Source organism: Hylobates moloch, unplaced genomic scaffold, assembly GCF_009828535.3.
Source record: "Hylobates moloch isolate HMO894 unplaced genomic scaffold, HMol_V3 SCAFFOLD_3, whole genome shotgun sequence".
Taxonomy (NCBI): domain Eukaryota; kingdom Metazoa; phylum Chordata; class Mammalia; order Primates; family Hylobatidae; genus Hylobates; species Hylobates moloch.
Window position 1 is genome coordinate 29,160,026 of NW_026652278.1, and position 13,551 is coordinate 29,173,576.

At 39.3% G+C, this 13,551-nt stretch overlaps 1 protein-coding gene across 1 annotated transcript in view; it reads right to left on the reverse strand.

Annotated features, from left to right (window-relative positions):
- Positions 1-13,551, reverse strand: part of CFAP58 (cilia and flagella associated protein 58) — a 103,371-nt gene that overhangs the window by 62,291 nt on the left and 27,529 nt on the right. The window contains exons 9-10 of the mRNA XM_032169925.2: positions 12,814-13,005; positions 641-802 (exon numbers count right to left, since the gene is read on the reverse strand). Of these exons, the coding sequence (XP_032025816.1) occupies positions 641-802; positions 12,814-13,005 (354 nt within the window). The remainder of the gene's footprint in view (positions 1-640; positions 803-12,813; positions 13,006-13,551) is intronic.

Sequence of the window (13,551 nt, forward strand, 5' to 3'; positions counted from 1 at the left end):
CTGCTGCCCTCTGAATCATGGTAGCTATTAGCAGTTTTAAAAATTAGAAAGAGAGCCGGGCACAGTGGCTCATGCCTGTAATCTCAGCACTTTGGAAGGCCAAGGCAGGTGGATCGCTTGAGGTCAGGAGTTTGAGACCAGCCTGGCCAACATGGTGAAAACCCTGTCTCTACTAAAAATACAAAAATTAGCCAGGCATGGTGGCGTGCACCTGTAATCCCAGCTATTCAAGAAACCATGTACCCTAAAACCCTAAAGTATAATAAAAAAAAAAAAAAGAAACCGAGGCAGGAGAATCACTTGAACCTGGGAGGCAGAGGTTGCAGTGAGCCAAGATCGCGTCACTGCACTCCAACCTGGATGACAGAGCAAGACTCCATCTCAAAAAAGAAAAAAAGTAGAAAGACGAGTAGTAATTCTACATAATAATTAAAAGTAGGACCATGATCTCCACATCCTATTAAGATGTGTCATTTCCATTTCAAATAACCTGATAGTTTTGCGTAAATTGATCTTTTCAGGTGAATTCCATGAGTTTTTCTTTTAATCTATTCTAAATTCTGCCATTAGGATAACAGAAACTGTTTTAAATGCAGGGTGAAAATAAATCAAAACGTAAAGACATAAATATATTATTTACCTGAGCCTCAACCAGATTTTTGCTATACAGATTCCTGTCTGATCTCACAGCTTCATACAGGTTCTGTTGCTGTTTTAATTTAATCTCTGATTCAGCTATTTTTTTCCTGTAGTCGAAAATCTGCGTTTCACGAACTTTTATGTCTTCCATGTTCATAAGGACCTGGAGGTGAAAGAAGTATATGAATGTGGTTAAATAGCCCATCTGTGCTTATTGGTTCAGGACAAATGGAGTTTTTTATCTAAGGGTGGCTGGTAGAGATGCCAGTAATCAGAAAATCTGACAGTGGCTATAATCACTGCTGTACAACACAGAAATTCAGCCCAACTGATTAGGAGCAAACATACATTTTATCTATACTAGAGTTCTGCTCAAGTATAAAGCTTAACGCAGTTATTTTGTGATCACAAGAAAGAAAAAAAAAAAGAGAAGAAATTCTTTCACTTCTGAAAACCTCTCCTGACCACCCTACCCCCAAAAAAAGGCTTAAACAGGTCTTAACACAAAGCACTAAGAAAGATAAGAGATAACCCAGCTGTTTGGCCACACTGGCTGCTTATAAAATTAACCACGAGAAAGAAAAACGGTCTTTGAACTTTGATAGCAATCATAACGCTATCTTGCCAATGTTAAACTCACTCCATCAGGGGAACTGAAAAGCACTCCGTAAAAATGCATTCTATTGTGCACAAAATACTTCCAGGAAAGATGGGATGCAAGAACTACTGCCTCATTTTTGCAAGTATGAAAAACCAGCACCTGAAATTCCACCATGTGTCAATACCTCTCAACAAGCCATGCACACAGTAGCAATGACGTCATCATGACTCTTTGCTGCAATGTCCACAGAAGTTGCTTTTTTAAAGGTAAACTTCTTTAAAAAGTCCTTAAGAAGAAAAATTTTCACGAAGAAATTTGATTAAATCAAGGAAACTACCATGTAAATAATGGCTAGAGCACATAAGGAGAAAATTCTTAAGAAAATTTCGCTGTGTTTCTTGGTGTTCCCTTAATTAATGGTTGCAATGGGAGGACACAGAGCAATGTAACAGAGCATGGAGGAAAAGGGGACACATATGAGGAAACAGGGCCATGTCTCTGGGCCCACATCTCTGAGGAAGTGACAGTTTACCTAGAACGAAAGGTGGAAAAGGACCTCTTAGACTTCTGCCATCCTGATATTCACCATGACTCAGGTGTGGGCTACTTGTGAGCAACATGTTTCCAAATTATTGCACTTACAAGAATCTGTTTTTTCCACTTGCAGAATTACCATCCCAGAAAATACATAAATGAGAAGTCCGGTTCTATTCTTTCCCTATCAGAGTTAATGATGACTATTATTTTAAATATTTATCCTTTATATATTTAAATAAGCACCTTTCAAAATTTTTTTACAGGTGCTTAAGGAGGGATGGGATTGCATTTTAGTGAATGTCTTTCAATGTATATAATTTTGTACTATTCTTTCTTATCGGGTCAATTGATTTGATAAACCTAGTAACAGATTTTTCCTTTTAAAAATATTTTAATTTCTTTATATATAGTTCCATGTGCCATAATTTAAAATAAATTCATAAATGTGAAATATACATTTATTTTCCTTATTTACTTGAACTTTCTTTCTCCCTTCAACATCAGCCCCTCTTCTGCATGAAACAAAACTGGTTAACAATCTACTATGTATTCTTCCATATTTTTCATTGGATTCTGCATATTCTATTCAGGTCTACAACCTAATAATAATAGCTAATATTCATCAGTTACTTTCTATGTACCTGATATTTTACATGTATTCGCTCCTTTAATCTCTCAAAGATCCTCTAAGATATGTACTATTAATGCCCCCAATTTTACAAAGAAGGAAACAGATCAAAATAAGTAATATTTACAAAGTTATTCAATGAGTAAATAGACAACTACACAGATTTATTTGTTTTCTGTTTTGCTTTTTGGGGTTTGTTTTTACTTTTTAGCCAAATGGGATCTTATAATTACTCTTATGCACTTTCCTTTTTATCATCGAATAATACCTTGTAGAAATCATCACTCTAATTCATTCTCTTTAAAGGTTGCATAATATCCTATAGCATGGGTGTGCCATCATAATTTAATTCTTCTCCACTGATGGGCATTAACTTTGTTTCCACTTTTTTGCCACTCTGAACCATGCTACAGGAAACATTTTTGTATGTGTATTCTCATGCACTTGTGCTTTTACTTCTGTAGGATGCATTCCCAGGAGTGGAATAGCTGGCTCAAAAGACATATATATTTTCAACTTTAATAGATATTGCTAGATTGCTTTCCAAAATGGCTGTAACACTTTACATTTCCACACCACCAGCAATAGCTTTCTTAATAGAAAACTATCCTTGCAGCTTCAGGATAAACCCTCTTTGGTCATACTGGATGATTCTTTTAATGTACTGTTGAATTTGGTTTGCTGGAATTTCATTTAGGATTCTGCATGCATTTTCCCAAGTGAGCTAGGCCTACATCTCTTTTTAGTTCTTTTTTAATCTCAAGGTTTCTGTTGGTTTCGTAACGTGAACAGAGTACATTTCTGTTCACTCATTCATTCACTCCCCATTTATTCATTCACTCCATGAACAGGTACTGAAGACCTGTCTATGGCAGGCACTGTAAAAGCACGCATGATAGCAAGAAGAATAAGACACGTTCCCTACCCTCAAGTTCACTTGTAGGGAGTGACTTCACCATAGAATGGATAATCAAGGAATGGATATAACCAGTAAACTGAGATATGCACCAAGTGTTATGGGAGAATCTAAGACTGAAAGGTTAATGCTTAATAGATTGAAAATACTTTGAACAGAATCATCAGCATTCAGAATATCAAGCAGCACGTTAGAGAAAGGAAAAAAATTGTTTGTTCAGTCACTTTCAGAGATGCTAGAACAAGAATAATTCTTTGCACAGGGAGAATAATGCCACAGAGAAAGGAGGTAGCCAGGGGCATTTCTTTTTTGAGCATCCAACTAGCATGGTCTGTCTTTCTGCAGACAACGTGCACAAAAGTCACAAACTTGCTTCTGGATTCTTGAAGCTGGAGTAATAAGAACCCATCAGGACACCAAGAAGATAAAAGGAATTAACAAATATTGAAACGAACGGAAAAGACAATTTACAAGCAATGTATTTCTAAGTGTTGGGACTCGGTTTATTTTTATGGAAATCATTCAGGCCAAAGTCATGCAGAAGTTCAAATCCTGAAAATTCATGAAGTATATGGGTGTTAAGTAGTAGCCAAACCTCTTGTCAGCAAGCTGCCCCCCTTAGAAGTGGTATATCAAAGACACAGGCTGCCAGCTGTGGGGCTGGAGCTTAATTAATATACACTTTGAGATACCTCAAACCAACTCATAAGATAAATCACATCCAAATATAGAAAGTTTTATTACAGCCAGAGAATTGCTGCTCCTGGCACTCCTAGGCTTCAGGGGAGTCCAGAAAATGCTTACAGTGAGCGACAAAAGTACAGCCTCAGTTTATAATCTACTCCTACCTTTTCTTTTGCTGTTTAAACAACCTGCCAATAGAAATAAGAGTGAGATAGAAATCAATAATGCATACAGGAAAACTGCAACAAAGCCAAAACATCACATAGACCAAGGTGGGATTAGAAAGTAGGTCATTGCATTTGGAACCCCTTAATGTAAATTTGATGAATTATCAGTACAATAAACTTCTCAAATAAGTTTTTCTGACTTGATGTCAATGGTTTGAATGCTGACAATGCTTTTACCTTCATAATGAAACTGAAAAACTCACTCTGCAAAAATAGAAAACAACTATGCGCCCCGGCCTGTGAAATGTTGAGTCTTCCCTATTTTTCTTGCCTTGTTATTGTTACCCTCTATCTTGAATTTAGAGAGGCATATCTATGGCTTTGATTCATTTGTATAACATATTATATTATGAATGGGGGATATAATAATATCTATCTCACAGGGCTATTATGAGGATTTAAGTGAGAGAATATACGTCTGTGCCAGCATATAAGTACTTAGCATATAGCAATTTAATGATTTAATAAATGTCAACAAATTATTATGATAGTTTATACTATGTCACATTACATAATACTAGTACTTTAAAAAGTTAATTTGATTTTCCTCCGAATCAAATCCTGTTCTGCAGGAAAAGTAATGATATGAAGTATGCTTCCTTTATTATGATAGAAAAAGCTTATAATTTGTGTTCCCTTGATTCCTCTCTCCATGATTCTACCCAATTACAGAGGCTCTGTATAAAATTCAAATTAACATCAACGAAACAGGAGCTTTATTTCATTATGAAGATATCTATCTAGTGGACAATATTTCTTTAATCAATTTTTGGTTTCTTTGCTTGCATGAAGTCCTTGAAAGCACATTATTATTCATTTCCTGGAACCTCTGTCCCGAAGAGCTTTGCTTGACACTGTTACAGGCAAATGAGCAAAGAGCTAGGAAATTTGTTGTTAGGGATTTGTTGCAAAAGAATGTTTTTTGGCTTATAAAATGTCTGGGAGGTGACTGCCAGAAGTTTAATATTTGAAATGAAAAAAGAGGGAGATCTTAAAATGAGGCAAGTGCATCATGTGAAAAATGTTCAGCAGATTTAATAATTTACTAGGAATGGTTTTACCTAGAACATGTAAAAGTTCGGAAAGCAGGAAATATGGTAGATCACAACTTACCATGCCATTTCTCATGCCTCTCAATTTATCTGAATAGTGAAATTTAGAGGGCAGCAAAGGAAAATCATGAGGATAAAAACTGCTGTAATCCTGGGGTAGATTATCTTACGGTTTAACAAATGTTCACTCTCTCCCCTTGTCCCACAACCTAAAGAGAGAAGTGCATTTCCCTTGCTGTTGAAGTTAGCCTTGGCCATGTGACTCGCTATAGCCAATGGGAGGTCAGAATATTAGACAAGTACAGAGACACGAAATGTGCCTGTATGCGTGGCTTTGTCTCTTGTTCTCCTTCCTTCCCCCATGAGAAGAACATGCACGTGGAGGATAAGAAATACGTGGTCCAGAACTGAGCCCAACCCACATCCCAGAGCCAAGTCCAGGCAAGCCCAGGTTAGGTCAGCTGAACCTCTGTCAACTGCAGGTGTGTGAATAAGAAATAAGTGCTTGTTTTTGTATCCCACTGAGATGTTGTGGCTATTTATCATGCACTATTATTATTGCAAGTGTTGACAGAGATAAACACATAGGAAAAGGTTTGGGATTCTGAGCCATCCAGTTCAGGCACAAAAGCAGGTCTTCTTTCTCACTGGCAAATGCCAAGCTAAATGAATACAATATAATGTAGGAGTTTAGCATCTTCGAGTTCACTTTTCTTTCTCTAAGCAAGAAAGACCAAGAAGGCAAATGTTGATTCTGTTTTGCAGCTCAGAAGGAAGAGACCAGGCCTGGAAGTCACTCACAGCTAAAAATGCCAATGATAATTCACATAAAATCGTCCATCGTGGTAACATGTTTCACACGAATTTAAAGGAAGGGCAGACCCATTGTCATAAGTAAATATATTATTAGAAAATAACTTGACACAGATACTTAAAAGTGAGCCTCTGACTAGCTAACTCAGATGTCCAATTATGCTTTCCATTCATTCTTAGTTCAAAAAATATTTGAGTATTTACTTAGTAAATAAGTAATATGAAGAACTCAAAATTGAATAAGGGTCACCCCCAAGAAGCCAGTGTGTAGAATGAGGCAGACATATGTAAATAACAGTTATGTGCACACAGCCCTCCTCAACTGCCAGAGGGGAGCCAAATACAGAGGAATTAGAGATCACTTTTAATAAAGCTTCTTGGGAAAGGTGGAATTTTATTTGGTCCCCGAAGGAAAGGCAATGTTATTAATAGTGTTTATTTTTTAAATCAGGATACTAAAATAATACATATCCATTTTACTTTTTCTTTTCTTTATTTATTTATTTATTCATTTATTTATTTTTGAGATGATGTTTCACTCTTGTCACCCAAGCTGGAGTGCAATGGCATGATCTCAGCTCACTGCAACCTTACCTCCCAGGTTCAAGCGATTCGCCTGCCTCAGCCTCCCAAGTAGCTGGGATTACAGGTGCCCACCACCACACCCAGCTAATTTTCGTATTTTTGGTAGAAACAACGTTTCACCATGTTGGCCAGGCTGGACTTGAAATCCTGACCTCAGGTTATCCACCCACCTCGGCCTCCCAAAGTGCTGGGATTACAGGCATGAGCCACCACGCCCAGCCCATCCATTTTAGAATAGCTAAAAAAAAAAAAAGAAGAAAAGAAAAGAAAAAAAAGAAAAAGAAAAAGCAAAAAAGGAACAAATTAAAACAATTTGTATCCTTATCTCCCAAAGATAACCACTATTAATATGTTAATATGGTTCCTTCCACTCATTTTCCTATTAAAACAAAAAAGGGTAACTAGGCATCTATCTGCTTTTTCTTCTTGCCTAAATTCTCACAGAGAATTTTTCTCCATTATTGTAGATGAAACACATACACAAAAGGACTTTCCTCTACGGCAAGTCTATGAGAGTCTCCTGTCACTGATTTTGCCTGGAACATGGTCAGCCTGTACAGTTCTTTCTTCATCTCCAGAAAATATTTTCCCACTACATCCTTGACTAGGGGCTCATTTCCATAATCAGAAACCAACTCTCTGTAGGCTGGTTTCTATTCTCTGCCCTCTTCTCTCTTATCTTCTCTATGATCATTTTTGTTGAGACCAGGTCTCCCATGTTGCCCAGGGTGGTCTTGAACTCCTGGCCTCAAGGGATCCTCCTGCCTCAGCCTCCCAAAGTGCTAAGATTACAGGCATGAGCCACCACACCTGGCCTGATTCCATTTTCCACAACAATCAATTCTGTTCTTTACTAACTTTGGTGTGGATTTTAAATCTGCCTTTTTTTTTTTTTTTTTTTTTTTTAGTTTTTATACAATTGATCCTTATTTTGTCCAACTCTTCCTTTTTATTTCATCTTTGCTTTTTCCTAGAGGCAACACCATGCTGGATTTATAACTCAGGTGATAGTCCTGTATTCTACTGGGGTCACCTTGTCCTTTACAACAACAACAAATCTAGACTTTCCATCCGTGTGCTGCGAAGCCCCCAAACCCTCTAATGTCTCCATGAATTCTTGGAGGAATTGCATTTCTTCTACTGGCTGTGGCTCTGGTTTGCTGTTGCCATAGCATTCTAGATTCTCGGGTGCATCTTGTCTCTTGCACATACTGTCCTTTTTCTGGGATGTGTCACCTCACATCCTCACCACCCCATGCCTGTGCCTCCAAAGTGCAATCACAATGCAGGGTTGATGTAGCAGATTTGCCACCGGAGGTTTGAGGAACTTAAAATCAAATATTGGACATCACTGTTTTCTGCAATTCCTCCATCATTCCTGTCTCAGGGAATTCCTCACTTCCAGCAGCGCCCAGCCTACTGCCTTGATGCTGACGTTGTGTGCCCTCCTCTCCCATTCTTCCCCATCTACTCCCCATTTCCTGCTCACCACCCACTCCTCCTTTCCCACTTCCTGTTACTTTTCTCACATGACTGTTTCACTCTGGTTCATGGAGCCTCACCTTTCAAACCAAGGCAAATATCAAGGTATTTTGCTAAACAAAGACTGTTCCTCCCACAAGGGGAAACTTGGCACCAGGTTTTACATACTTACACTCTTTGAAGGAAGCCAAACCTTTTCTCTGCATTTTCTTCTATTAGGTTAAGAACCTTATGAAATTGCTGATAGTCAATTGTTTCTTATTTACCACAAAAAGGCAATTTCAAAGGGTTCAACCTAAAGTTCTTGCCATAGAAGCATTTTCAGAGCCAGACCTTTACCGTGGGGCTTCTAGAAGCCATTCTCTTTCTTTGGTTCTCAGGCATGTTTTCCCATAGGCTCCGTTAGGCTGCTTTTTTCTTTATTCATTCTTGAGCAAGACAGGATTTACCACAACCTAAGAACAATGCCATTAAGGTGAAGGGGTTTACCTTTGCCCAACTCTTAGTACCCTAGGGTGGTGGCAGATCCACTTTCAAATCAACAGCAAGAAACACAGTGACATGCCAAGTCCCAGTCCACCTCCCAATTTCTAATATTCTTTAGTGACATTGGAGGAGCCAAATTAGGTATGTCTCCAGTCCTTTTTGTATGCACACAGACAAAACTGGAGACAAACTCTACAAATAATTTTGCATTGTCTTTCTCAGATTCATATTAGAAACATATTCCCATCTTTAAAAATAATTTGCAAACACATGATTTTAACAGCTACATAACACTACGTCAAATAAATGTAACATGATTTATTTAACCTTTGGGGGGGCTGATTCCTAGTTCTAATTATTATAAATTATGTTTTGAAAAAATATTCTTTCCTATAAATCTCTCCATTTCTTATTTTTCATTAGATTCAGTTTTTTCTTAAAAAGGAAAATTCTGGGTCAAAAAGATAAACTTGGAACAATGTATACTCACTTTAGAAGTAGATGAAAATGTCAGTTTCATGACATCTTCCCCAGCCTTTGATATTATTTCTCAATACCATACAAATAGAATGCACATAAGGGAGCTTTTTGTTTGTGAGAATGAGTGTGTGTGTGTGTGTGTGTGTGTGTGTGTGTGTGTGTGTTGGACAGTAAAGAAAGAAAGAAATATGAGAAGGGGACAAAGAGACATACATATCCTTAAGAAGTCCAGAGATGCACAAGTTGCATAGCAACTGATATATGCTGACAGGGGTTAAGCAAGACACAGAAAAATTGTGGGTGATAGGCAATATTTTAAGAACTTGTGTTTAAATTATTTAGGTAAGACATTATGCGCGGTTAAATATCAGAACTTGTGAAAACAATTAACAACAAAACTTGGTATCCGAATCTCTCTTTTACAAGGAAGCCAAGAAAAATATACAATTGTATATTAAAATCAGTGGCAGCATTCTTTTTACCACTTATCATCTATCCATTTGTTTAACAAATACTTTTTTGGTGTCTCTCATGTGCCAGGATGCTAGAAATAAAGAAATGAATGAAATAAAGTCCTTGCCCCCAAAACTCACTATAAAGTGGATAAAACAAATACGCAAATAAATAATTACACTATAGGTTGATAATCATCATTCCAGAGACATTAACAAATCCATAAAAGTACGAAGTGACAAGCTCTGCCCATAAGGAATCAGAGGAAGCTTGAACTGAGCATTTGAGTTAGGTCTTGAAGGGTGAATAGGAATATGCCATGCAGAGAAAGGACAGAACTTTCCACAGAGAACAAAGAGCTTGGACTCTATCCCATTAATGCAGAGTATCCCAACTGCTGTGCCTTGCATGGGTTTCAGATATGTGCTAAAATATTGATTTTACTATACCCACAGGATGGCCAGGTGGGACCTGGGCAGCTGGCATCCCTGGATTGGTTCCTCCAGCCCTAAACAGCCTAATCTCCTTATTCCCATGTGCCACTGACATGTGTATTAGTACATTTTCATACTGCTACAAAAAACTTCCCTGTGACTGGGTAATTCATAAAGAAAAGAGGTTTAATTGACTCCCAGTTCCACTGGCTAGGGAAGCCTCAGGAAACTTACAATCATGGTGGATGGGGAAGCAGGCATCTTCTTCACAAGTCACCAGGAAAGAAAAGAATGAAGGAGGAACTTCTAAACACTTATAAAACCAACAGTTCACATGAGAACTCACTCACCATCAGGAGAACAGCTTGGGGAAAACTCCTCCATGATCCAATCACCTCCCTCCCTCGACATATGGGGATTACAATTCAAGACGAGATTTGGGTGGAGACACAGAGCTAAACTGTATCAACATGTAATTTTTTACATATGCTGTGATGTGAAAAGTGTTAGGAAGCCCTGCCCCAGGGAGAGGTGATAGAGGTTTATATCCAGAGTAATAATAAAACCACACTGGAATTTTTAAGAGTTAGCTCTGATGGTGGTGTGATGGCACCTCGGAATGGAGAGAAATTGCTTATCAGGAAGAAGAAACTGGAGGCTGCAACAGATGACATTTTATGTTCAAATGTATTTGCTGCCTCACCCTACAGGGCCCTTCCCTAAGGAGGACCACACTCCTGCCCAGGATGTCTGGCACAGCTCTGTGCCTTGCTTGGCCAGTGGAATATGAGTGGGTAGGATCTGTGCCCTTCCCTTGTCAGCAGAGGCTTGGAAGCACCCTGAGGGTCCACTGTTTCACCATTTCCCTTTGTCCAGAGGCCAGGGCATCCTGACAGAGTCAGTCTGGAAAGAAGAGGACAAAAAGCAGGGATGCAGCTGACCTGCAAAGGCCAGTTATATGAGCAAAACATAAATCTTTATTGCTGTGAACCACTAAGGTTTGAAGGTTATTTGTGCAGTGTAAACTGATGAATACAGAAGCTAACGTGCAAGTCCAAGCTCGATAATACCAGGGCCTAAACTGACAACGAGTCCTCAGAGTCAGTAAATCAATTACCGGAGCTTCTAAGATGGTTAAGTCAGAAGAGAAATATGCTCTGCTCCAATGGCTCCCAATTAAGGGTGTAAGAATCCATTGGGGATCACTGTCCTGCAGAGTTAGACAAAGCCAAGGCACTGCGCTCCTCCAGTGGCCCTTCCCAAAGCATCTGCAAGGCATTGATTTAGTCTAAGTGGGAAGAAGCTGACTTCCTATTAGTAAAGCTTGTTTCCCACTTTATTTCTGTAATACAAATATTGGCTGTCCCCTTGTCACCTTCTTTGACATTTCACTCCAAAAAAAAAAAAAAATGTAAGCATGCAGGAGCATTGGTAAGCACTACAGAATGTAACCTGAATTTCATTGAGGAGATGGAAGAGAGGGCTTACCTTGCATAATAGATCACATCTTGCTAGGGGGAGAAAGGGTGATTAAATAAGCCTTTTCTCCCAAACTTTCTTATCAGCCTCATAACTAAAACTTTTCTCCATTTCCTAGCCTCCCACCCCATTCCTAGACCACTGCTCTATGCCATCTATGAATGCATTAAAGAGAGTACTATTTTAACCACTCATGCTTAATGCAGGCAATGCACTAAGACAGCTGGCTAAAATGAAATCCAAATCTCCAAAGCCATTCTTGGAGACATATATCCTCGAGCCTTCTCTCTCCTAAACAGTTCATAAGAAGCAGAGATCTAGAACTCAGCTCCCCAATGTGTGGATTTCCTCCATTGGTTTTTGTTTGTTTGTTTGTTTTGAGACAGGGTCTCACTCTGTTGCCCAGGCTGGAGTGCAGTGCTGCAACCACAGCTCACTGTAGCCTCCACCTCCCGGCCTCAAGCGTTCCTCCCACCTCAGCCCTCCAAGTAGTTGGGACCATGGGAGCACACCACCATGCCTGACTAATTTTTGTATTTTTTGTAGAGACAGGGTTTCACCATGCTGTCCAGGCTAGTCTCAAACTCCTGGCCTCAAGCTATCCACCCGCCTTTGGCCTCCCAGAGTGCTGGGATTACAGATGTGAGCCATCGCGCCCAGCTCACAATAGCTTTTTTCCTTTTTATTGTATTTTATTTTATTTGGGTAGAGACAGGGTCTCGACATGTTGCCCAGGCTGCTTGTGAGCTCCCAGCCTCAAGCAATCATCCTGCCTCAGCTTCCCAAGTGCTGAGATTGCAGGAGTTCACAATCGTTTTCGAATAAAAAATGTTCTTTGAATATTGACACACCTAGCAGATGCAGTAGTCACTCACATCTTAACTTGTGGTCATTTAATTAGATGCTTTTCTCCTAACATCAAGTTGGAGTCCTTTCCCTGAGGAGACAAAAGTTTCAGTGACAGATGGTGGGTGGGTGCAGAGACTGGAGAGTTGAGAGATGATGCTGGCAGCCCTGGTGCCAGCCCAGGGATGCTGCACAGCAGGGCAACAGAGAAGAGGGAGAACCTAGAAGTAGGAAGAGGGCCCTGGAAAGTAGAAATGAGAGAGCACCGAGCATAAACATTGTGCTTTTCACAATGTGGCCCAGGATCAGCTCGGAAACAGCTTATATTTCGTCCACATCATTCCTCCCAAATCTTCACACAAATTACAAGCAGAAATCTGAATAAATGCTCTTTGCAACAGTTTGTGACCATCAGAAATGCGGAGGAAGGAACGTGCCTCTGCTCCACCCACAGCATCACTGAGCAGCTACCTTTCGCGTAAGGTCACTGGCTTGGCTGATGTACCGGTCACGCTCCTTTTCCAGATGAAAGATGATCTTTCTCTGCTTCTGAGCCTCATCTTTGTAGTTCTGGATTTCTCCCTCCAGGTTCCTCTTGGCTTGTTCATGGAGCTTTACCAAGTCTGTCTGCTTCTGGGTCGCATTGACCGCCTTAAGCATGTTCTAAAAATAAGGGCACAAAGCAGTCCCATTACTCATAATGTTTGAGGATTTGGGGTTAAGTTTACCCTCTGCCTCATCTCTAACATAATTAGATAGCTTGTCTTTTGGATGAATAAAAATGATCATGTTCTCTACAGCTTATTAAGAGTTTGTTATGCTAATTTTGCACAAGGCACTTTAAACACACATATAAATACACTAAGCAACCACGATGTCCCTAAGAAATGGGCACCATATTGCCCCATTTTAGAGGTAGGAAACTGAGACTGAAGACTTAAGCTACTTGCCCATAAGTTCATACAATGGGGAAGTGGCAGAGCAAAGATGTGAATCTATGGCTGGCTAACCCCAGAGTCCATGCCTTTAACCTCTAGTCTAGTTCTAGCCTTTATCTCATGAGGTTAGAACTGAACCTAATCATATAACATGGGATTTGATTACAAAGGAAGATAAAAAGCAGCTTAATAAAAATGCAGATACCTAGGATTAACATATGACCCAATAATTTCACTCCTGGATATATACCCAAAACAAATGAAAGCAAAA